This window comes from Amia ocellicauda, chromosome 3, assembly GCF_036373705.1.
Source record: "Amia ocellicauda isolate fAmiCal2 chromosome 3, fAmiCal2.hap1, whole genome shotgun sequence".
In the NCBI taxonomy this organism is placed as follows: Eukaryota; Metazoa; Chordata; class Actinopteri; order Amiiformes; family Amiidae; genus Amia; species Amia ocellicauda.
In genome coordinates, this window is record NC_089852.1 from 50931016 (window position 1) to 50957793 (window position 26778).

At 38.8% G+C, this 26778-nt stretch overlaps 1 protein-coding gene across 2 annotated transcripts in view; it reads left to right on the top strand.

Moving 5' to 3' along the window:
* Positions 1-26778, top strand: part of LOC136746956 (1,4-alpha-glucan-branching enzyme) — a 374922-nt gene that overhangs the window by 265223 nt on the left and 82921 nt on the right. For both annotated transcript variants that reach the window (XM_066699866.1, XM_066699865.1), the window contains exon 13: positions 14577-14761. In XM_066699866.1, coding sequence (XP_066555963.1) covers positions 14577-14761 — 185 coding nt within the window. The remainder of the gene's footprint in view (positions 1-14576; positions 14762-26778) is intronic.

Genomic DNA, 26778 nt, shown 5'->3' on the forward strand with positions numbered 1-26778 from the left:
AGGGTTATTATCATCTTCATTTCCAGCATGTCTATATCACATTCTGAATTATTATGCACGGAGTCTGGGATAGTGATTCTAGGGAAGAAGAAAAAAAAAAAAAAAAAGATTCACAATTTCTGCTTGAATGAGAAGTAGCCCTGTTGAAGGATTTCTCAGCCCTACTGCTCAGGACCACCTGTGGTTTTCACTGCTACTGAGCTGCAGCCTACTGACTCCATCTTTAATGGAGTTTTATGCTCGATTAGACATGTTTATGTTTTTCGACTTGAAATAATTTGTTCAAAATTATCATTAGCTCCATACCAAAGCCTGAGTTCCTCCAAACACATGTATTAGTCTTCAATTTTGGGAATAATAATAAAATAAAAAAACATTAAAACTGTAAATAAGTTGATAGCATAAACTCAGGGACATGGGTCAATATGAGAAACTACATATCTGAATTCTCACAGACAAACAAAAGCAAACAGAGTCCAAGTATCTGTTTGTTTTAAGACAGACAACCTTTTTTTTTTTGGACAATTGGACAATTGGTCAGGGCATCCCAGAGCTTCAACATTAGCAGAACAAAGAGGGATGAGAAGTTTCTAAAGATACAATTATAATGCACCTGGAATCCCCTTTGAGAGCCGTACCTTATTCACATGCCTGGTATAAAACGGCTTTCTTATTAAAGTTTGTTTCATTCACTCAAACTGGAATTTGCAATTGCTGGCAAGCCCAACACCAGGGCCAGATTTGAAGACAATCGATAACCATTCCTTCATCTGCCTGATAAGGAAGCCCATTTCACAGTGTGTGTAATTCACTGTGTATACAAAGTTGTTTGTCTCCAACACTCAGCTAGATCTGAAAAGGCTGCTTGCGCTAGCTATGAACGGTACACAGTACAAAAAGAAAGACAGGTCGGCTTGAAAGCAGGGCCAAACAGCAGGAAGGCAGTCTTTGATTCTAACAGCTGTCTGACTTTTTTCACGGCAAGCAGCTGTCACTGTCCTTTTCTTTCGCTGGCTGCTCGGCAACTCCGTTACTGATCGAACAGCCTGCCACCCTTATCTCCATTGTTTTTTTTTCGTTTTGTTTTGTTGTTGCTGTTGTTGTTTTTTTACTTTCTTTCCTTGGTATTCAATTTTCTCTACATTATTTTATGATGTTGTCTTCTATGTTGATAGATTCATTATCTCATCTTCCAAACTGACAAGCTTGTCAGAGTCACGTGCGGTCCAGGGCCAACAATTTAATTTAGTGCTCAGATTCACTTGAAATGTATTCCTTGCCAGCCAGCCCTTGATTTGAGTGAGCTTCTCCGAACTCATGAATTTCATTACTTTGCAAGGCAAGTTGAGTAAATACTGCATGCACTTGTGAACCTTTTTTTCTTTTCTTTTTTTTTGCATACATTGTGCTAACAAAACAAACAGGCATTCAGTGCAGGCCAAAAATATCAGGCTTACTAAATTCAACTGATTATATTTCTGAAGATTGATTTTTTTTTTTTTCCTGATTGCATTCTCTTTATCAATGTATTCCACCTCTTAGGATATGCTTTGGCTTCACTGGTGCAAAGCAGCTGGCATATTAAAATGCTTTTGTTGTTGTTGTTGTTGTTGTTGTTTTAAACTACCGTATTGTTTAGGGGGACAGGTATTTTCGGTTAAGTAAGAAAAGCAGTTGAAATTTAACTGGGTTAAATTGCAGGTTTAGTGTATCTCTTGTTAGTAATAGTCAGATTGGAAATCTGATTATTACTAATCAAGTGTTTCTCTGTGGTAGGGGCTTCCCAATCTTTTCTTTAGTGTCATCCCCATTTATTTGCTTACAAAGTTTTTGAAACCTCAAAATGATGCAAAGACTAGATAGAAACTTGCCCTTCAAAATTAGCCTATTATAATGCATGGACTTTTCACACTCTGCCAAGTGACTTTGTACCCCCATGGATGTAAACCACTGTTGTCCTATGTAAATCTGAAGATTTCCCTGTAAGAGGGTTTTAATTGTGTTTCTATTTGAAATGGTAAATTATAAATGGAAATCACATATCACAAACCGGTAACTAGGCCAGGCTTGTGAGTGAAGACCTAGTGTACAAGTTTTTTGATTCCTCAACTTTTGGATTCTATGCCATGCACACCTCAGGCTGTTATTGCAGCCTGTGTTGAATCTCCATCAGATTAGGTGGAAATCTTACTATACCTGAGTGTCCTTGACATGGAAGGACTTCAGAAACAAATAAAAATCCTTATTCGGTTTGCCTTTCAAAGGTTTCCAATGAGCTGTGTGTTTTTGATCTCCCCCATTTTGTTTTCATTTTTTTTTGGAAAAGGTAACCTTCTTATGTTTGTAGAGAACTGGGTACTGCTTTCTGGGGTGTTGAAAGAAAGTTAAATTCAAAGACAGTGTAATCTCTTCTCAGCAGCTTGTTACACACTAGAGAAAGAAAGACAGAAAGAGATTTTTACTTCAAGCTGTTCAGATTACATGTGAGCTGACCAGAATCTGGGGCTTTATAATTGAACAAAGCAGAATTGAACTTTGAACACAAAAGATCAGTTTGGATTGGGCTTTTATATATATATTTATATACAACAACTTGAAAAGACACATCTACATGCAGCTTCTCCAGTGCACTAAGTGATTGAAAAGTTAAAAGATGTTCTGTACAGTTACAGGTATAAGCTGAAATACAAATGTCAACTTTTTATCCAACTAGGATTTCGTTCAAACAGCATATAAAAGGAAGATAAACTTACTCTGGCAGATATGTTTTTGTTGTTGTTGTTGTCATAAAAAAAAGTTGATTCAGTGACTTCTTCAATATTTATATTGTTTAGAAATGTGTTCAAATACTGAAGCTTTTTTAACTCGACAATAACACCAAAACAATCACTTACAGTTAGGAAAGAACTTCCATAAAACATCCGTCTCCTGAAACAGTTAGTGATTCTTAGGCCGTTTGTCACGGTCTTAGACAAGACATGCTTGTGGTCATCATTTTCAATTATAGAACAAAAAGTATATTTATTTTTAACTCTCCATGAATGTGACTATTGAAGGTTTTGGAATTCTCTCTCCATTTAATTAGCCCAGATTTATGTCTATAGTTATCAAACAGCTCCCTGAGGTTTGTACACAAAGATAGGCATATTTTATTTAGAAGAGTCAACATTAGCTTGGTCATTTATTATTACATAGCTGCCATGTCATAATCTGTACAATGAAACATGGACAAAACCCGTGATGTGAGTGTTGAATGCAAAATATACATGAAAATAACATTCACTGTCATATAAAAAAAAACCATGTAGAATTCTGTAATACCTTCTGTGAGTTTTCATTCAGCTTAGTATTAAGATATTGTTACTGGTTCAGAGCCTCTGCATTAGGCATTGTGGTTGTCTCTATCTCCCAGACGGACTGACATTTTAACACTCGTGCAGGTGCCCAGATTCTCGCTTTCATCTTTTGGACTGAGCTCTTTCTGCGGTTTTCAGCTGTTAATGTTCTGTTCGCCCAGTCTTCTTAGAATTCAGTTAGGCTTTTCTCCTATTTTCTAAAGTACTCATACATTACCAGCAACACAGCTGAGGTGAACAAGTCTGTCAGATGCATTTTCTCACTCGAACTTTGCCTGTAAGTCGTCTTTGAAGGCTGCATTAAATCCACTTAGCTTCCTTGATTGGCTGGGATAGGAGTAAATTGCCCTGTGGATATTTAGAGCTGAATATGAGGTGCAATGTTTTTTTTGTTTTTTTTATTCACTGTGCATGACCTCCCGATAGGCCCATATCCAAGAATGAGCACAGGTCCATCAACAATTAACAAAATTAGAGTTTGACCTTCTCTCACCACAGTTTTCACAGGCCTTTATGCTATTATTCAGTTCTAAATTCAAATTGGTTTAGCTTAGCTCATGCAGCCAATGTTAGGGCACACCTTAGCAGAAGGCTTCATCACTACTTACTTCCATATTTGTTTTGCGATTTATATTTGAGGGCACACTCCACCATTAGAGCAATATCCAAATGAATGTAATGGAATTATTTTCCCCTTCTCTTCTTTGTCTCACTCTGCATGTTGCAACATAAGTTGCTGTTAAAAAGGTGTCAGATTATTGATTAAATAAATAGAAATTGCAAAGATTGTTTAACTTCTGTTGTGAAGGTGACATGTTCGAAATAGATTTCAGCATGCAATGCAAGGCAACAAGTTAGCCTTTGTCGGTGTCCTTAGATGTTTGCACAGAGGCCAAATGTTTCCCAGAGGAAAAGCTTGTCTAGATTTGGCACAACACCCTGTTAGAGCTGAATGAAAAGATAATTGGGATTTTGTTATCTGAAAGGAGTTAACATGTCAGTGATGGGACCAATTCAGAACTTTATGATGAATACCAACTGTATGTGGGTGTTTATCATATGTGTGTGTGCATATGCATGTATAGATTTTTCAATTACAGATTGCATAAATTACAGATTTGCTCAGCAATTGAAGAAAGCAATTTTCCACACATACCCCATGTATTCAGGACATTTGTCTGTCCTGATGACATTTATTTGAACTGCAGTAATGCATTTATATTTAGCACATAATTATAATAACTGTGGAACTGTTACAAAGGGACATCAATCACAATTAATGTTTTAATTAAACTAATAAACCCTGCCAAACCATTATTGTTTCTTCCCAGGCACTCCAGAGTAAATACAGAGGGTTTAGCACAAGATGTAAACGGGAAACAGGAAGACCAGATTAGAGTTTGCCAAAAAACATCTAAAGAACCCTGTACAGTTCTGGAACAACATCATATGGACAGATGAGACAAAGATCAACTTGTACGAGAATGATGGGAAGAGAAGAGTATGGAGAAGGGAAGGAACTGATCATGATCCAAAGCATACCACCTCATCTGTGTAACATGGAGGAGGTAGTGGTATGGCATGGGCATGTATGGCTGCCAAGGGAACTGGTTCCCTTGTATTTATTGATGATGTGACTACTGAAAAAAGCAGCAGGATGAATTCTGAAGTGTTTAGAGCTACATTATCTGCTCAGATTCAGCCAAATGTTTTAAAACTCATTGAACGGCGCTTCACAGTGCAGATGGACAATGACCAGAAGCATACTTCGAAAGCAAGACTTTTTAAGGCAAAGAAGTTCTGCAATGGCCAAGTCAATCACCTGACCTGAATCCAATTGAGCATGCATTTAATTTGCTGAAGGCAAAACGCCCCAAGAACAAGCAGGAACTAAAGACAGCTTCAGTACAGGCCTGGCAGAGCATCACCAGGGAAGAAACCCAGCATCTGGTGATGTCTATGGGTTCCAGACTTCAGGCAGTCATTGACTGCAAAGGATTTGCAACCAAGTATTGAAACTCACAATTTAATTCATGTCTATGTTAGTTTGTCCAATTACTCTTCAGCCCCTAAAATTAGGGGGACGACATATAAAAATGGGTGTAATTCCTACACCGTTCACCCAATTTGGATGTAACTACCCTCAAATTAAAGATGAAAGTCTACACTTAATGAACATAGTGTTTCCTTTTAAATCCATTGTGGTGGCATACAGAGCCAAAATGATGACAATTGTGTCCTTGTCCAAATATTTATGGAACTAACTGTATATACAGTACTGTGCAAAAGTTTTAGGCATGTGTGAAAAAAATAATGTAAAGTAAGAATGCTTTCAAAAATAGACATGTTAATAGATTATATTTATCAATTAACAAGATGCAAAGTTAGTGAACAGAAGAAAAATCTAAATCAAATCAATATTGGGTATGAGCACCCTTTGCCTTCAAAACAGCATCAATTATTCTAGTTACAATATCTTCTAGGTAAGTCTGCCTGTAATTCTCAGCATTGAGGAAACCATTAATTCTGACCAAATCCCCAACTCCATTTGGAGAAATTAAGCCCCAAACTTGCAAGGAACCTCCACCATGCTTCACTGTTGCCTGCAGACACTCATTCGTGTACCGCTCTCCAACCCTTTGGCGAACAAACTGCTTTCTGCTACAGCCAAATATTTCAGATTTTGAGTCATCAGTCCAGAGTACCTGCTGCCATTTTTCTGCACCCCAGTTCCTGTGTTTTCATGCATAGTTGAGTCGCTTGGCCTTGTTTCCACATTGGAGGTATGGCTTTTTGGCCGCAAGTCATCCATGAAGGCCACTTCTGACCAGACTTCTCCGGACAGTAGATGGGTGTACCAGGGTCCCACTGTTTTCTGCCAATTCTGAGCTGATGGCCCTGCTGGACATCTGCTGCAGTAAGTTTCTTTGGCCGACCACTGCGTCTACGGGCCTCAACGATGCCCGTTTCTTTGTGCTTCTTCAAAAGACCTTGGTCAGCACATCTGCCTTAAAATTTCTGCCTGGGAGAGACCTTGCTGATGCAGTATAACTACCTTGTGTCTTGTTGCTGTGCTCAGTCTTGCCATGGTGTATGTCTTCAACAACCTCACTTTCTTAGCTGAGTTTGGCTGTTCCTCACCCAGTTTTATTCCTCCTACACAGCTGTTCCTGTTTGTTAATGATTGTGTTTCAACCTGCATATTGAATTGATGATCATTACCACCTGTCTGGTATAATTGTTTAATCATACACCTGACTATATGCTACAAAATTCCTGACTTTGTGCAAGTGTACCTAGAAGAATTGATGCTGTTTTGAAGGCAAAGGGTGGTCACACCAAACATGGATTTGATGTAGATTTTTCTCCCTTTCACTCACTTTGCATTTTGTTAATTGATAAATAGAATCTATTAACATGTCTATTTTTGAAAGCAATCTTAGTTTACAGCATTTTTTCACACCTGCCTAAAACGTTTGCACAGTACTGTGTATATATATATATATATATATATATATATATATATATATATATATATATATATATATATATATATATATATATACACACCCGATCAGTGATAACATTATGACCACTAACAGGTGAAGTGAATAACACTGATAATCTCGTTATCATGGCACCTGTCAGTGGGTGGGATATATTAGGCAGCAAGTGAACATTTTGTCCTCAAAGTTGATGTGTTAGAAGCAGGAAAAATGGCAAGCGTAAGGATCTGAGCGACTTTGACAAGGGCCAAATTGTGATGGTTAGACGACTGAGTCAGAACATCTCCAAAACTGCAGCTCTTCTGAGGTGTTCCTGGTCTGCAGTGGTGAGTACCTATCAAAAGTGGTCCAAGAAAGGAAAAGCAGTGAACCGGCGACAGGATCATGGGTGGCCAAGGCTCATTGATGCATGTGGGGAGTGAAGGCTGGCCTGTGGTCTGATCCAACAGACGAGCTACTGTACCTCAAATTGCTGAAAAAGTTAATGCTGGTTCTGATAGAAAGGTGTCAGAACACACAGTGCATCGCAGTTTGTTTGCATATGGGGCTGCGTAGCCGAAGACCAGTCAAGGTGCCCATGCTGACCCCTTTCCACTTCCGAAAGTGCCTACAATGGGTACGTGAGCATCAGAACTGGACCATGGAGCAATGGAAGAAGGTGGCCTGGTCTGATGAATCATGAGTTCAAGGTGTTGACTTGGCCTCCAAATTCCCCAGGGGCCGGTTGCATAAACATAGACAAAGTCTTTGTCTTAATATGATAATAAGTCCTACTAACGATAGACACTCAGTTAGACCGTTGCATAAAACACTCTTTGCTTAGACTGGTCTTTCACTAAAACAGCGATGATCACAGTTAACTGAGAATCTATGCTAGTTATTGAAATATAATGTAGAGAAATGTATCAAATGTGCGCCATTTTCGGAAATTTTCACTAACACATTCAAACACAAGGTGTGGGATGAAATGAAAAAGTTAACATCGTCAAAGCACTGTGTGCACGCTGTGAGATCTGTAAAAGACGGGAGAAACGATTCAATAATATGCTAATTTAAGAGGAAACACCCGAGTACTAAATGCAAAGCAGCGCAGAGTTTATTATTATTATTATTATTATTATTATTATTATTATTATTATTATTATTATTATTATTATGTATTCCTTTGCCATGCGCCCTTATCCAGGGCGAATTAGGATAGCAAATTGCAAAACAAAAGTGCTAAATACAACACACAATTACTAATCGGTCACAATACAAATTAAAGTTTCAAAATTACAGAAGTGCAGGTAAAATATACAGTTGGTTATTGAAGTGTGTTGGGAGGGTCTCTGTTTGTGCGGATCGCAGTGGGTGGGACAGGGGGTGTGAGAGCCGGTGGGAGGCTCCGTCTGTCAGCGTCAGTGTCCCAGTGACTCGGCCAGCACTTTCAGTTCCAAGTTAGCCTGGGAGTGAGGAGGCTAACTTTTCAGGTCTTAGTCAGTCTTAATTTTTATGTAACCGATTAACTTGCATAGACTAGTCTAACTGTCAAATTAAGACCAGTCTAATGGTTTAGACCAGTCTAATATAGTTTTATGCAATCGGGCCCGGATCTCAATCCAATGTGGGATGTGCTGGACAAACAAGTCCGATCCATGGAGGCCCCACCTCTCAACTTACAGGACTTAAAGGATCTGTTGCTAACTTCTTGGTGCCAGATACCACAGCACACCTTCAGAGGTCTAGTGGTGTCCATGCCTCGACGGGTCAGGGCTGTTTTGGCGGCAAAAGGGGGACCTACACAGTATTAGGCAGGTGGTCATAATGTTATGGTTGATCGTTGTGTGTGTGTGTGTGTGTGTGTGTGTGTGTATATATATATATATATATATATATACACTCACCTAAAGGATTATTAGAAACACCTGTTCAATTTCTCATTAATGCAATTATCTAACCAACCAATCACATGGCAGTTGCTTCAATGCATTTAGGGGTGTGGTCCTGGTCAAGACAATCTCCTGAACTCCAAACTGAATGTCTGAATGGGAAAGAAAGGTGATTTAAGCAATTTTGAGCGTGGCATGGTTGTTGGTGCCAGACGGGCCGGTCTGAGTATTTCACAATCTGCTCAGTTACTGGGATTTTCACGCACAACCATTTCTAGGGTTTACAAAGAATGGTGTGAAAAGGGAAAAACATCCAGTATGCGGCAGTCCTGTGGGCGAAAATGCCTTGTTGATGCTAGAGGTCAGAGGAGAATGGGCCGACTGATTCAAGCTGATAGAAGAGCAACTTTGACTGAATAACCACTCGTTACAACCGAGGTATGCAGCAAAGCATTTGTGAACCCACAACACATACAACCTTGAGGCGGATGGGCTACAACAGCAGAAGACCCCACCGGGTACCACTCATCTCCACTACAAATAGGAAAAAGAGGCTACAATTTGCACAAGCTCACCAAAATTGGACAGTTGAAGACTGGAAAAATGTTGCCTGGTCTGATGAGTCTCGATTTCTGTTGAGACATTCAGATGGTAGAGTCAGAATTTGGCGTAAATAGAATGAGAACATGGATCCATCATGCCTTGTTACCACTGTGCAGGCTGGTGGTGGTGGTGTAATGGTGTGGGGGATGTTTTCTTGGCACACTTTAGGCCCCTTAGTGCCAATTGGGCATCATTTAAATGCCACGGCCTACCTGAGCATTGTTTCTGACCATGTCCATCCCTTTATGACCACCATGTACCCATCCTCTGATGGTTACTTCCAGCAGGATAATGCACCATGTCACAAAGGTCGAATCATTTCAAATTGGTTTCTTGAACATGACAATGAGTTCACTGTACTAAACTGGCCCCCACAGTCACCAGATCTCAACCCAATAGAGCATCTTTGGGATGTGGTGGAACGGGAGCTTCGTGCCCTGGATGTGCATCCCACAAATCTCCATCAACTGCAAGATGCTATCCTATCAATATGGGCCAACATTTCTAAAGAATGCTTTCAGCACCTTGTTGAATCAATGCCACGTAGAATTATGGCTGTTCTGAAGGCGAAAGGGGGTCAAACACAGTATTAGTATGGTGTTCCTAATAATCCTTTAGGTGAGTGTGTATATATATATATACACACTCACCTGTATATATATATATATATATATATATATATATATATATATATATATATATATATATATATATAATTTGCAAATCCAGAAGTCATCAACAAAGGGAAAAAGCAATGTCAGGCACACTGAGAATCACAAAACACTGGAAAAAGGCTTGGAGATGTTACTAACAGCAAACAAGATCTTGCATCAGAGTGCAGGGAGGAGAGGGTTTAAATACAGGAGATGAGAGGCAGGTGAGGTAAATGAAGATTGATAATTCAATAATGGAATGATTGGAGACAGGGAGTTTTAAGAGAAAATGTGCCAGAACTGGAGCATAGACGGACTCTGCTGTTGAACTTGAGGGGGAAGTCACAGTGAAGACATGACATATAGATGTATATTGCACACTGTCCATTATGTATAGTTAAATATCATTTAATTTTGTTTTTGGTTTCATGATTAAACTATTCGATTTCATATCAGTTAACAAGTGAACAGAATGCCCTATTAGTTGATAGTAACAATCTTACAATCAAAACCAGTTACATAAAAATGTTTTACTGGCTGTCCTGTGCCATGAATTTTATTAGAGATCATTTTTAACAGGATGGTGGCATTTCAGTTACATGTTTTTTTTTTTTTTTCTTCTGGTTCTTTGAAAGAAGCCCCCAGTTGGGGACAGAACTTTTTTTCCTCCACCAGATTCAGGGAAACACTTTATTACACAGAGACCATTAAATCTTAAATCCACTGACAGATTGTAAATTGCAACCCCACTGTGTCCATCTAAGAAACAAAAATCTATCATTGAGTAATGCATTGATTACACTATGTAACACATTTTTTGTTCCTGGGTAGTAAGTGTTATTTCCTAATTGCTTATGCCTCAAAACTATAGAAAATGGCTATTATTCCCCACAAACTTTGCTTTTGTGACCAGGACAGTGATATTTTGAAATTTACCTATTTCCAATGACAAAATGACTTTTGTTCACATAAAGTTAGAAAAAAACGAACATGAAATGAACATGTATTTATACTAAAGTAATACAAAAATGACTACAAAAGATTTAGAAGTGAGTAGTTTTTCGAGATTTACGATTATACTGTAAATACAATTTGGATCCATATGTTGTTTTTTTCTGACTTTATGTGAACAAAAAGATACAAATTCGCCCTTTTTCTCATTGGCAATAGGTACATTTAAAAATATCCCTATCCTGGTCACAAAAGCAAAGTTTGTGGGGAATAATAGCCATTTTCTATAGTTTTGAGGCATAAGCAATTAGGAAATAATACTTACTACCCAGGAACAAAAAATAAAATAAAAAATTGTTACACAGTGTAATTTGTGAATGTTGTGTTAATATGGAAACCACATTTGTTAAATCCAAAATGATGGGATGTTTTAAGGATTGGTTGTGTGCTATATGAGAACGTATTTTCTTAATTATGATCATCCTACCTTCTTAATACAGGAAGATTCTACAGCAGCTTTTCAATGGGGAAGTCCAAAATCTTTCTTCAATTTAATAAAGCAAATATCGTCATATCTTATTAACTTTGACTACTGATATTGAAGTTTAAAATTTACTAACTTCCCTTTCTTTTTTGGTCTGTCATTTTTCAACAATTTCTTTACCACCCAACCAGCTCTCTGTAAATCGCATCCTGTCGTTCCCTGCATTGAATGAGAGTAGTGTGGAGAGAAGCCAAGCAAAGGGAACCTACAGAACAAAGAATGCTTATTCTATGTGAAAGCGAAACTCGTTGCCAAATGCCAGTACATATAAATCAAAGACTGAGTGCAGAAAACAGATACAAAACAATTAATTAAGAAATGATCATTAAGACAAAGTAATTAAAAGCACAGCTGGAACAAGATGGAACAACTACGGGGGCAGGGGCTTCTGAGGCATAGGATGTAGAATCCCTATGAAGATTAGAAGCTTCCAGGCCAATATTGGAACTCTTAAAATCAGATGGATAGTATTCTGTTGATTCTTGAGCAGTGAGTCAACAAAGAAAGATCTTTATCCCGAGTCAGCATTATTCTTATTGATTTTGGGTCCAAAATAGTTGACAGTGATAATAATGTAGAACCAGTGTGTGTGTCAATAATATTATGTGCATTGCTTGCCCCTCACCTGTGCCTTTTATATGGGCAATTTAAGGGCAATTTGTGAAATAGATGTATTGGTCTGGGTTCTACACCAGGTTAAAACCACAAGAAAAAACAAAAGCATTTTAAAATGTTTGTCTAAGTGAAATGCAAAAGTCAAGTTATTTCAGAAATGTCTTTTGAATAATAAAGAAAGGAAATGTGGGCTGGATGTTCCAGACTCACACATGACTGCAATGGAAAGGTGTGCAAGTAAAGGACTGGCAAATAAAACCATTGTTTCACTACACATTCAATTATGAAGAAATACAAATGTTTTGGCATACCAGTGCTGTGAAGTCAAAAAGATAAAAAATAGTTCACCAAGGAAGGTGATTGTATTTCTAAAATGTGTATTTGGACTTATTTGCAAGTAACTTTCCTATTGGTCTCAGATGTCTTGGAAACTTTTGGAAATACCACAAGGACATGTAAATGTGCATTAACTCATTTGTTTGTACTGCGGCCACAAGATCTTAATCTGGGAACTCTGATCAGAATACATTATGGTTCTGCATTTAGGCAGCAATTGATGAAGGACATTCCGTATTCTTTGTCAAAAGTAAGATTAGATCTTATAATCTGTGAATTATGCTTCAGCTGAAGCAGAAGACATCAGCTAAATAACCTCTGTCATGGAGGGCTTTCAGTTAATTTACTGGGTCATGACTTTGAAACGCTTTATGTATTGTCTCATTGAAAAAAAAAGTTGAATCTGTGTGCTGACTTACTGTTGCTAAGAAATTTGATATATGTCTCTTGGTGAAATGCTGCATACATTAACTGCAGAGAAAACATTCTAAGGAAAGCTCCAACTAACCTTCAGGATCTGAGTTTTCAAAGATAGTCTGTTTTGAGAGAAGCTGTTAATTAATGGTAACATGATCTCCTCCTAGGAAATACTAGGAAATATTGCATCATTCTATTATATTTGGTGTGGCATTTATAATGATCATCATAACTTAATAGACACCTTTATCTGGTGCAACTTACATGGTTCAATAAACACTAACATACAATGTTTGACATGCACACAAAACTACAAGGGTAACAGCATCAGCCTAACACAATTAAGTCATAAGAGAACATCAGGATTTCCTATAGGTGTAATCTACACAGATGCATATTAAGGAGGCATACAAAGTTGCTAAGACAGAGGAAGACAGCTGACCAGAGTTGGAAAAGAGAGAGCCTAGGCAGTCAGACTCCTGATGGTGCTTATATGGACTGGACTTATATGGACCTGGTGCTTATATGGACCTGGACTACTGCAACTCCCTCCTGGCCGGTCTGCCTGCAACTACTACCTGCCTGCTCCAGCTCATCCAGAACTCTGCAGCTCGTCTAGTATTCTCTCTGCCCCGATTCACACACGCTACTCCACTGCTCCGCTGCCTCCACTGGCTCCCGATACCGGCATGCATTCAGTTCAAGACATTGACCCTCACCTACCGCTGTCTCAACCACACTGCACCAAGTTACCTTCAGACACTCGTCTCTCCATACATCCCCTCCAGACCACTGCGGTCGTCCAGTGCCAGAAGACTCTCTCTCCACTCTCCTTCCTCCAGAGCCGCTCCTTCTCATCCCTGTCCCCCAAATGGTGGAATGACCTTCCCGCCCTGGATAAGGGCATCTGCCAAGAAATAATAATAATAATATGAACATTTTAATATAATATGGCATTTTCATAAGAAACTAAAACAAATTGGTGCACACATTCCATAGTCACTTCTGAATATAGTTTAAGCACTAAGGGGCTGATTTCACAGACCAAGCTCAGCATTCATCTAGGACTGCCTAATGTTATTTTATGTAGCATAGTTCAGTTCTAGTGCTAATTGAAGTCTGTGAAACCAGCTAAAAGCTGTCTATTAACAAAGCCATTCGTATTTTTAAATGGTGTTACTGAGATTTAACTTATAACTTGTATAATTCTGTGTCAATGCATTCAATATGACCATCTGACGATATATAAATCATGACTGTACTATTTAATTATTAAACCTTAATTTAAAGTCTAACCGAAATCTCTTCCTTCAGGCATATTGTGTTTTGTCTGAAATAGTGTTTAGAGTTGCTTCGTGTGATGGTGTTACTTCCATTTATACAAGTGATGGACAATATGTGGGTTTCTATATAGATTGTTTGAAATATATAATATTTTAATCCATGATGAGTTTACATGCTCAATCAAAAATGTATTCTGTTGGAAATGTGTCATGAAATCAAAAATAAATAATGAAATGGGGGAGTGTTGCATTTAATTCATGCAAAACAGACTGGGAAAGCTCTTTAAATGTATAACTGATGGCTGGTGTCTGCTGTAGCTCCTTCCTGAATGTACATGTTATGAAGACACATCTTTAACTGCATAGCTGTGCTTGAACTGTATTGTTATGCTTTCGTCCTCGTGGGGAATGATAACGTCTGGCTTTTGCACTGCATTGTAGGGAACGAGTTTGGCCACCCGGAATGGCTGGACTTCCCCAGGAAAGGAAACAACGAGAGCTACCACTATGCCCGGAGACAGTATAACCTGGTGGAGAGTGAGCACCTGCGCTACAAGCAGCTGTACAACTTTGACAGGGACATGAATTGGACAGAGGACAAATACGGCTGGCTAGCTGCTCCTCCTGTAAGTACCCAGACATACATGCATAGTAAGGCATGGCAATCAACTGCAGTTGCTTAACCTGTCATATAAGCACTCCAAAACACCCAAGTTTATAATTCAGTGGGTTTGCCCGAAATATGTGTATAATTTCTATTCCAAATTACACCTTAATGCAATGCATATCATATATCATATATCATATATATGCATATATTCACTTTAGCATAACATCCCCTTGTTTTGTTTCTTTGGTCAACTAAAAATATGTTTTCGGAGCTTTTTATTTCCCCTTTTAATTGAACTACTGTTCCTACTCAGACTTGAAAAATGATACCCAAGTAAATAGTTGTGGCATAGCAAAGATGATGGTATAACACTTTGTTACTGTGGAGCTGCAATTGTACAGTTGTCAGTAGTTATGTTTGAAGTCTCTGATTTAATTTGCACTTGTAAAATCATGGCAGTGTGCAGTTATTCACAGTACATACAGTGCAGTGGATTTTAGCTTTTTTTAATTTAAAAAAAGGTGTAAACTCACTGAACAAGCATAGAAACTTACATAGACCTGATAGATTGTGGGTGGCAAGTCCAAGCCATGTTCTACTGAATCCTAGGAAGACCACACCTATATTCTTAATTTGTATGTTAGTACCGAGGAGCTTGGGGAGAGGTTCATGGGACTGAAACTAGGTTAATCTCTTGGCTTAAAAGAAATTGCTCTGGGGGACACAAATGAAAAGAAGGATGGAGCTTAGAAGATTGTGGCTGAGGAGAAAAGTTTAGAAATATTAATATATTGAAGGAGATAATAGAGCATTTTGTCATGCTCAGCTTTGTAAAGCAAGACTCCATTCCATTTGCAGAAACTGATTAGGGGCAAATTGAGGAAAGGAGATGCACATGAACATTTGTATATTACTTGTATATTACAGGTAATATGAAAGAGCTACCTACCTTTTCTGTTCAATCTGTACCAATAATTGTAATTTTTAATATTGTTGCATTTCATCATTGAGAATAAACCCCAGGTGAATACTCAAATCCTTTGCCAGAAATCAAATCTTCAGCGATTATTCCAGGCAGTGATGCATTTAATTCTTGTGAATATTGATGTTGGATGTGAATGTTGACAAGCTTACTTTAAAACTCCTTTTATCCCTGCACCTAACAAATAATTCACTCCAGGTGTCCCCAAACAATAATCCAGGGGGAAACAGAAAATTAGGTTTATGTTTGGACTTTATCGGAATTTAAACTTTTTTTTTAAATTCCTTGAGGACTTCAGATTCCCTTGGATATTTCTCAATTGCTTTATTAGTCAAAGTCCTCCAATAGCAAAAGTTGCCAATAAATCCTGAACTTTAATTTTGCCCCATCTGTCATGGTTGGGTGAAAGCACCGCTGTATGTGTTTCTGTTGTTTTTAGTCTGTACCATTATTCTTTGTTCCAAACTGCACCAAAGTACTAGATTTGGACTCATCTGACCTCATGACTCTGACAAACACCTGGCTTCTGGGGCTGTTTTTCCTGGCAATGCTAATATTTTCTGCTTGTTGTCTTCACTCATGAAGGGCTTCTTTCTAACAATGTGCTGTCCTGTCAACTTCATATCAAAGTCTTCAGCTAGCTTTCACAGTACTGCTCACTCTCTGTTATCTCAGTCTGCAAATGTGTTTTAGAATGTATCTGTAACACACATTTTAATGAAGTACTAAATAAGTAAATAAATAAGTGTGGTTCCTACATTACCAGAATATGTAACAAATGCACAGCAAAATCTATAGTTAAAATATATAGTGTTAAAATCAGTGTTGATTCAAGACTCATTGGGTGAAATTAATACTTTGAGAGTTAAACCATCTCAGTGTTAATACTTTGTGTCAAAATAAAGAGTGGTGAATTAACACTGTACTGGTGTAAAACCAAATAATATTACTTTCCCACAATGCATTGTGGTAGTTTTTGAAATAATCCTTGTTTTATTGTTTATTTTTTTCTTAATTATTGTATAAATGCTAATTATTGTAAAGCAGTAATTGTTTGAGGGTGAAATGCGTCTTTACCCGCCAATATATTTATATTTGTGTTGTCCGTTTTTTCTATCCTACGTGGAAGTCTTCTATCATGTCATCTAACTATTATAATCTTTCTTGTTTATGTATCTACTTGAGGTGGTGCTTGTGAGCATTACCAGTATATGCCTGACCAGTTTGTGTGACAGACTGTGTCGTGGTATTTATTTACTTAAAAGTTAATTGTAAAACCAATTAAATTACAATACGTTTTGATTTATATATTTAAACCCAATAATGCATGAGCTAATTTAAAACTTTTTTGGATGGTCGTGCATGTACTTTAAAAGGGTTGATTTTAACACCTATGGTACTACTAAAACAATGTGATATTGTTTTGAGTTATTAACACTTTGAAAGTGATGATTTCCAACACCAGAAGTGTTGTGAATCCAACACTTTTCAAACACCTACAGTGTTAAATTTGCTAATGATTTTTTTTCTGTGTAGATAACACTTTAGTACAAGGTACATAAATGTAATGACCAAACTATTAGCACTGAATTGTGAACCCTGAAAGATTCTATATATGAGAACAACTGATCTTTTCTTAAGAAAATACACTTAGTCATTTGCAGATGCCATTTACTATCAACATATTTATACTCTGGTGATATATTCCAGGTTATGAAGATGATTTAAAATTAATTTTGTCCGTTCTAACTGTCCTAAATACACACTTTGTTTCTGTTCAACATTCACATACAGTATAGAAAAAAGTAGCAATACCTCAGTTATTATTGTTGGTGCTGTAAGTGTGGCCTCGACACACTTGGTTTTTTTTTGTCATTTAAAATTAATTTATACTTTCATGGGCGAAAAGATAAATGACTTTGGAATGAGCCAAAGATAGGTGGATATTGGAATTTGTTTAATGTTACCTCACAGATTCCCAACCAGAGTAAATCACTGTCGCTGCCTCCTGTAGTTTTCCAGAAAAGGAATGAAAATTATCTTGTACAGTTTTCACCAGTAGCTGAACTGAAAGCCAGGCTGATGCAAATGGGAGTTGTCTGGATAAATTGCAAGGATTACCAGAAAGTCTTTGTATTTGATTCCATAATACTCCCCTATGATCCACTGTGTAGATTAGCAGCATTTCACCTTCCTGTATTATACAGTGACCTTGGTTTTACACTTACACTAAATATAGATATATCAAATCAATCAATTAAATGAGTACTAAATGGACTCAATGCTGGCCTGAATGAAAGCAAGGTGTTAATAACTATAAAGACTGAGAAGTTTTTTCTTGTTGTTGTTTTCTGGATAAATTAGTCTCCAGCACCCTTCGGGACCTGAGAATTTCTCAACCTATTGAGAGAACAAGAAGAAGTATCTGTCACCTGATTCCCAGAGGGTTAGCTCCTCATTAGCTAAAACGAAGGAAGCATCAAATTTGATCTAGCACAGCTGTTAGTCTAGGCCTTTTGAGGACATGGAAACTGGGGATATCTTTATTGGATTTGTTTTAAATTGACTTACTTGCTCGCCTTCTATGAGAAACCTGGCTCCCCATTGAAGTATGGTCTAGTAAGCTCTCACAGATCTTAAATTAACAGCCTTGTCAAACAGGGGAGATGAGCCACTCTGTAGTATAAAAAGAAAGCTGTTAATGCACACAGAGAAACTCAGCAGCACACTGGGTACTTGTTTAGTGTTTTCAGGTACATATCCTGAAATTGCCCAGCTTCTTTTGTTTGTATGCAAGCCGGGGAGCTGGATTCATTATTTTTTGATAAATACAGGACATGCTTTCATTTCAACTCTTTAAGAAAATATATGCTGCCCTCTTTCCACTCCAATTCTTTGTAAGTGTGAATATCTATGTATTTTCTACAGTTCATTTCTATCTTCATTGTTGTTTTTGGGTGACAAAATGTAGATCCCTGGACTGTTTTTCCTAACAGGAATGCTTGGAGAATTTATGCTCATACGCATATGATGTTCAAAGTATTAAAAAAAAACAAAAAAAACATTCTACTTTTTCAAGCTTATCCCAGTCAGAATCAGTGAACCTGACACTTATTGCAGACTGGAGTGTATAATCGAACATGATTGCCTTACCTCTACTACAAATGGTTCTGTACAGAGCGAGTAGAGCATGTAAAGAGCTGTTTACTATCCACTGCATCACTTTGTTTTGTTTACACACCCACACAAACGTATTGTAGCGATCTCAAGCCTCAGTATACATCTCTTCAAGAGTGCAAATGTTAAATGGCAGTGGGCCTGACACATTGCAAATAGAAAGGGTGGACAAAAGAAGCTATAGAATGTATCAAATTATAAAAGAAAATCAAGACAATGACATAAAAGATGGAAAGATGGGAAGCTTTGCTGGCATGACCTGCAAAAGAGACTTTGTAGGTCGAAACAAGTGGAAAGACCACCCACACCATTAGGGTTGCAATGGTGCTGGGCTTATGGCATAGGTGGGGTCCAGGGAAACCAATGTACAAGACTGGGGTAATGGTGCCAAAGGTGTTGATCTATTGTACAGTGCAGGGGTGGAAAATCAAAGAAAACCAAAAGAAAACCTAGCTCTTGTTGAGCCTACCTAACCTTGTGTCACAGCCCCTTATCTACACACTAACAAAATAGACAGAAAAACACAAACCAAGCCAAGCGGACAGTACTAATCAAAATCCATAATCCAAAGTAAAAGTCCCTAGTAAAGGTCAATAGAAAGTACAGATTCACAGTCCATCTCTCTCTCTCTCTCTCTCTCTCTCTCTCTCTCTCTGGCTTCTTCTCTAAGTCCTCCAGCCAACTCCTATTCCCCATAAACAAGGTGTGCCTATATCCTGCTGAAATCCAGGCACTGTCCAATCATGGAAGTCCTGTAGATCAGGTGCTCCCAGCTGCTGATTCACCCTCCCAGACGTTCTAAGAGGTGTGGAGTCCCTCCTAGAACCATGTTGATATATACATCTCTGGAAGAAATTAAGAGACCACTCAACATTGATTTCTGAACTTGGAATGGTCTCTTAACCACTGCAAAGTTATCAGTTTCTCTCGTTTTGCTATTTATAGGTATGTGTTTGGGTAAAATTAACATTTTTGTTTTATTCTATAAACTACTGACAACATTTCTCCCAAATTCCAAATAGAAATATTGTCATTTAGAGCATTTATTTGCAGAACATGACAACTGGTCAGAATTACAAAAAAGATGCAGTGTTGTCAGACCTCGAATAATGCAAAGAAAATAAGTACATATTAATTTTTAAACAACACAATACTAATGTTTTAACTTAGTAAGAGTTCAGAATTCAATATTTGGTGGAATAACCCTGATTTTCAATCACAGCTTTCATGCGTTTTGGCATGCTCTCCACCAGTCTTTCACATTGATGTTGGGTGATTTTATGCCACTCCTGGTGCACAAATTCAAGCAGCTCGGCTTTGTTTGATGGCTTGTGACCATCCATCTTCCTCTTGATCACATTCCAGAGGTTTTCAGTGCGGTTCAGGTCTGGAGATTGGGCTGGCCATGACAGGGTCTTGATCTGGTGGTCCTCCATCCACACCTTGATTGACCTGGCTGTGTGGCATGGAGCATTGTCCTGCTGGAAAAAACAATCCTCAGAGTTGGGGAAGATTGTCAGAGCAGAAGGAAGCAAGTTTTCTTCCAGGACAACCTTGTATGTGGCTTGATTCATGCGTCCTTCACAAAGACAAATCTGCCCGAATCTGCTGAAGCACCCCCAGATCATCACTGATCCTCCACCAAATTTCACAGTGGGTGTGAGACAGTGTGGCTTGTAGGCATCTCCAGGTCTCCAACTAGGTGTTGTGCAAAGCTGAAAATTGGACTCATCAGAGAAGATGACCTTACTCCAGTCATCTACAGTCCAATCCTTATGGTCTTTTGCACACCTCAGCCTGGCTCTTCTTTGCTTCTCATTGATGAAGGGCTTTTTTCTAGCTTTGCACGACTTCATCCCTGCCCCTAGGAGCCTGTTTCGAACCATCCTTGCCGTGCACTTCACCCCCAGCTGCAGTTTACCATTCTTTTGGTAGGTCACTTGATGTCATCCTACGGGTGTTGAGTGACATTCGAATGAGTTGGCGGTCATCCCGGTCAGTGGAGAGTCGTTTTCACCCCCTGCTGGTCTGTAGCTTTGTTGTCCCCAATGTCTGCTGCTTGACCTTGTTCTTATGAAACGCCATCTTTGAAATTTTAAGGATGGAAGCAACCCGACGCTCACTGTATCCATCTGCCAGTAAAGCCAGAATTGAACCCTTCTTTTCTTCACTCAAAACTTTCCTTTTCAACTCTTTTCGCGTGGTCAGTACTTATTTTTTTGATTCCAATGACTCTGAGGTACTACTAGCACTGTTTTTCCATCCAGCTGGTGCTATTGCAAGAGGATAGTGATGACTACAGCAGTGTTTTTTATACTTTTCCTCGTTAAATAAGATTTGGTTCAGGTGATCACCTAATCAGTATCTCATTCAGTAGAATGAGGCGTGCCTGTGTTGGAATTCAACAGACACTGGAATGGAATGGAATAGAATGGAAATTGCAGTGCTCTCTTAATTGTTTCCAGAGCTATGTGTATATATATATATATATATACACTCACTTAAAGGATTATTAGGAACACCACACAAATGTTTCCTTTGTAAACAGCTCAGCATTTGGCTTTTGATTCAAAGTGTTTTAACTTAAATCATAAGCTCACGTTGACCACACATTAAATATATGCAAATACACATTATTCCTATATTCTTAAACTGGCCCATGCAATATCTACCACAATATGAATATCCAACCATGTAATCATTTTGGTCCATTGGTATTAGTCACAATTTACAAAGAGACCACACACAACATATTAAAAATAAACTACATATATCAGTTCATTAATTTAAGGTGAAGTTTATGTGCCATCCCATGAAAATGACCTTCAACAATGATTTTATCGTATATCAGCACATATATATATATATATATATATACACTCACCTAAAGGATTATTAGGAACACCATACTAATACTGTGTTTGACCCCCTTTCGCCTTCAGAACTGCCTTAATTCTACGTGGCATTGATTCAACAAGGTGCTGAAAGCATTCTTTAGAAATGTTGGCCCATATTGATAGGATAGCATCTTGCAGTTGATGGAGATTTGTGGGATGCACATCCAGGGCACGAAGCTCCCGTTCCACCACATCCCAAATATGCTCTATTGGGTTGAGATCTGGTGACTGTGGGGGCCAGTTTAGTACAGTGAACTCATTGTCATGTTCAACAAACCAATTTGAAATGATTCGACCTTTGTGACATGGTGCATTATCCTGCTGGAAGTAGCCATCAGAGGATGGGTACATGGTGGTCATAAAGGGATGGACATGGTCAGAAACAATGCTCAGGTAGGCCATGGCATTTAAACGATGCCCAATTGGCACTAAGGGGCCTAAAGTGTGCCAAGAAAACATCCCCCACACCATTACACCACCACCAGCCTGCACAGTGGTAACAAGGCATGATGGATCCATGTTCTCATTCTGTTTATGCCAAATTCTGACTCTACCATCTGAATGTCTCAACAGAAATCGAAACTCATCAGACCAGGCAACATTTTTCCTGTCTTCAACTGTCCAATTTTGGTGAGCTTGTGCAAATTGTAGCCTCTTTTTCCTATCTGTAGTGGAGATTAGTGGTACCCGGTGGGGTCTTCTGCTGTTGTAGCCCATCCGCCTCAAGGTTGTACGTGTTGTGGCTTCACAAATGCTTTGCTGCATACCTCGGTTGTAACGAGTGGTTATTTCAGTCAAAGTTGCTCTTCTATCAGTTTGAATCAGTCGGCCCATTCTCCTCTGACCTCTAGCATCAACAAGGCATTTTCGCCCTCAAGACTGCCGCATACTGGATGTTTTTCCCTTTTCACACCATTCTTTGTAAACCCTAGAAATGGTTGTGCGTGAAAATCCCAGTAACTGAGCAGATTGTGAATTACTCAGACTGGCCCGTCTGGCACCAACAACCATGCCACGCTCAAAATTGCTTAAATCACCTTTCTTTCCCATTCAGACATTCAGTTTGGAGTTCAGGAGATTGTCTTGACCAGGACCACACCCCTAAATGCATTGAAGCAACTGCCATGTGATTGGTTGGTCAGATAATTGCATTAATGAGAAATTGAACAGGTGTTCCTAATAATCCTTTAGGTGAGTGTATATATATATATATATATATATATATTAACAAATGCCATCTTTAATGTCTCTTCAATTTCATTTGGTGCACTCTTGCTTACTGCAACACCACTGCATATGCATTCAACGAAAACCCATAGACTTAGCTGCTCAAAGCTCGTGCCATCAATGCTCTGCTGCCAAGTCCATTGCGTATGTTGTCACTGTCTCAGGGTTCAAGATTTCCACTTGCACTGTTTATAATCCAACAAGAAAAAAGTAAAAAGTCTATCTGTCTCCGCAATAGTTTCCACGTTCCCCCTTTCCAGCCCTGGCTTTCCCTCTCCTTGCTCATCCTCGTTCCTTGTCCAGTAGTGGTGTCTCTTGATCAGTTTGTGCGCTTAATGACTCGGCCTCTCAGCTGAAACAGAGAGCCAGGGGTGCAGGTGAAGGTAATTGGAAGAGAACGTGCAGGTGAGTCCAAGTGAGAATGTGGGCTGGTGGCGTGTGCTTGTCAAGAAAAACAATAAATTAATCTAAACCCAATAAACCAATAATACAAAAAGAATGGTGATACAACAAAATATTGAAGCAAAAAACATTAACAGTAAAAAGACAACCATGAGCATAGAAAGAATAAGTGCACACATCCAAATAAATAAGTGAAAGAATAATATAATAATGAATCGATTAAGTGATATATATCCTGTCACGCCCTGCCCATGACATATATACAGTGAGGGAAAAAAGTATTTGATCCCCTGCTGATTTTGTATGTTTGCCCACTGACAAAGAAATGTTCAGTCTATAATTTTAATGGTAGGTGTATTTTAACAGTGAGAGACAGAATAACAACAAAAAAATCCAGAAAAACGCATTTCAAAAAAGTTATAAATTGATTTGCATGTTAATGAGGGAATTAAGTATTTGACCCCTTCGACTTAGTTCTTGGTGGCAAAACCCTTGTTGGCAATCACAGAGGTCAGACGTTTCTTGTAGTTGGCCACCAGGTTTGCACACATCTCAGGAGGGATTTTGTCCCACTCCTCTTTGCAGATCCTCTCCAAGTCATTAAGGTTTTCAGGCTGACGTTTGGAAACTCGAACCTTCAGCTCCCTCCACAGATTTTCTATGGGATTAAGGTCTGGAGACTGGCTAGGCCACTCCAGGACCTTAATGTGCTTCTTCTTGAGCCACTCCTTTGTTGCCTTGGCTGTGTGTTTTAGGTCATTGTCATGCTGGAATACCCATCCACTACCCATTTTCAATGCCCTGGCTGAGGGAAGGAGGTTTTCACCCAAGATTTGACGGTACATGGCCCCGTCCATCATCCCTTTGATGCGGTGCAGTTGTCCTGTCCCCTTAGCAGAAAAACTGCCCCAAAGCATAATGTTTCCACCTCCATGTTTGACGGTGGGGATGGTGTTCTTGGGGTCATTCCTCCTCCTCCAAACACGGCGAGTTGAGTTGATGCCAAAGAGCTTGATTTTGGTCTAATCTGACCACAACACTTTCACCCAGTTCTCCTCTGAATCACTCAGATGTTCATTGGCAAACTTCAGATGTACATGTTCTTTCTTGAGCAGGGGGACCTTGCGGGCTTGGCAAGATTTCAGTCCTTCACGGCGTAGTGTGTTACCAATTGTTTTCTTGGTGACTATGGTCCCAGCTGCTGATCATTAAAAAGATCCTCCCGTGTAGTTCTGGACTGATTCCTCACTGTTCTCATGATCATTGAAACTCCACGAGGTGAGATCTTGCATGGAGCCCCAGACCGAGGGAGACTAACAGTTATTTTGTGTTTCTTCCATTTGCGAATAATCGCACCAACTGTTGTCACCTTCTCACCAAGCTGCTTGGCGATGGTCTTGTAGCCCATTCCAGCCTTGTGTAGGTCTACAATCTTATCCCTGACATCTTTGGACAGTTCTTTGGTCTTGGCCATGGTGGAGAGTTTGGAATCTGATTGATTGATTGCTTCTGTGGACAGGTGTCTTTTATACAGGTAACGAGCTGAGATTAGGAGCACTCCCTTTAAGAGAGTGCTCCTAATCTCAGCTCGTTACCTGTATAAAAGACACCTGGGAACCAGAAATCTTGCTGATTGATAGGGGATCAAATACTTATTTCCCTCAATGACATCCAAATCAATTTATAACTTTTTTGAAATGCGTTTTTCTGGATTTTATTGTTGTTATTGTCTCTCACTGTTAAAATACACCTACCATTAAAATAATAGACTGATAATTTCTTTGTCAGTGGGCAAACGTACAAAATCAGCAGGGGATCAAATACTTTTTTCCCTCACTGTATATATATGAGAGAGAGAGAGAGAGAGAGAGAGAGAGAGAGAGAGATTGTGAAGCATGGAAAGATGTATGTTTGGAATAACAATGACATTAAAGATTAGAAGATAAAATAAGAAGCTTTTCTGTGGTGTAAATTAAAGTAGGTGCTATACATCAAAACAAGTGGAAACATCAGTTTCAGGAGGCCAACAGTGGATTGATATATGCTGCTGATGATAATGATATGCAATTTTTTTTAAAAACTGAGAGGGTAATAAATATGCATGAGGGTTGAGGGAGAGTACCATTTTGTCAAGTCATTTTTACCAATTTAGTCTTGTGCACGATAACTTTGTAACTGGCTTGCTTATCCTAGGCAACTATTTTTGAATAAACTATTGGTTGGTAACAAATGACTGACATCTCTAAAGACTTCAACAGCAATTCAGGGAGGTTTTATTTAGTTGGGGCATTCATTATTTTTTTTCTTTAAAAGTATGTTATGCGACGTGAAGGTAGAGTTTGGGTAATAAGGCAGATTTAAAATGACAGTGAATGGGGACATAATGCGAAGGGCGATTGAGTGACAGGGGTGGGTCACAGCACAGCATCACAGCAAAAAGAAAAAGTGAATCAGTGACAAGAAGATGATTTGTAAGATCTGGGAAAATTCTGGGACTGAAAGTACAAACGTATATCAGAAGTATAACGCAAACGCATATGGGATAAAATATAACTACCATAGGGGGGATGAAAAAAACAGAAGGGGAGGAAATCCCCACCATCCCTAGTGGCAGATGATATACATTGAGTGTATATAGATTTGTTTTGTATGTACATGCATATTCACCGACTGAAGAATTGGAAATCTGTACTTATGATACTTTTGGGAAATCATATATCAATATGAGCTGAGAAATTTATTTTACACCATTCCTATTTCACTCAGACCTCAGGGTTGCATGTAGTGTGCTCTGTTCTGACACAGCATGTTCAGGTTAGCTAGTTCTCAAGATGACTGGTTCACAACAGTGAGAAATATACTTATTGGCATCCAGGTTAAATTCTTTAAACAAAGTATGAATTGCAAATTGAATGAAAACTCCCCAGCAACCTCATTCATATCCTGCAACACTGGTGATCTGAGAAAGGGGATACTACCCAAAGGAGGGGCCTTTGTCATTTCCATTGCATCCGTGAATGGAAATTGTCTATCACAGCCACCTATAGGCCACTGTCTATAGTCTATTTTTTGCCAGAACCTAAAGGGCTAACACGCGACCTCAAGCCTTTTGGAAGTATCCTCTTTCGTGCATAACCAGGGCTGCATTCGCAACCTATCTTTCAAGTCGAGGATACTACCCAAAGAGGGAAGGGTTACAGTATACCCAAGCTCTATTGAGGGACACCAGTAGCCAAATAGTTAGGAAGCCTGCACTGAGACCATAGCCTGGTAAGGGAAAAGCCTCAGCCAAGAGTTTCAATAATTATGAACCAACAGGGACCTGCACACCAACCATAACAGACCAGG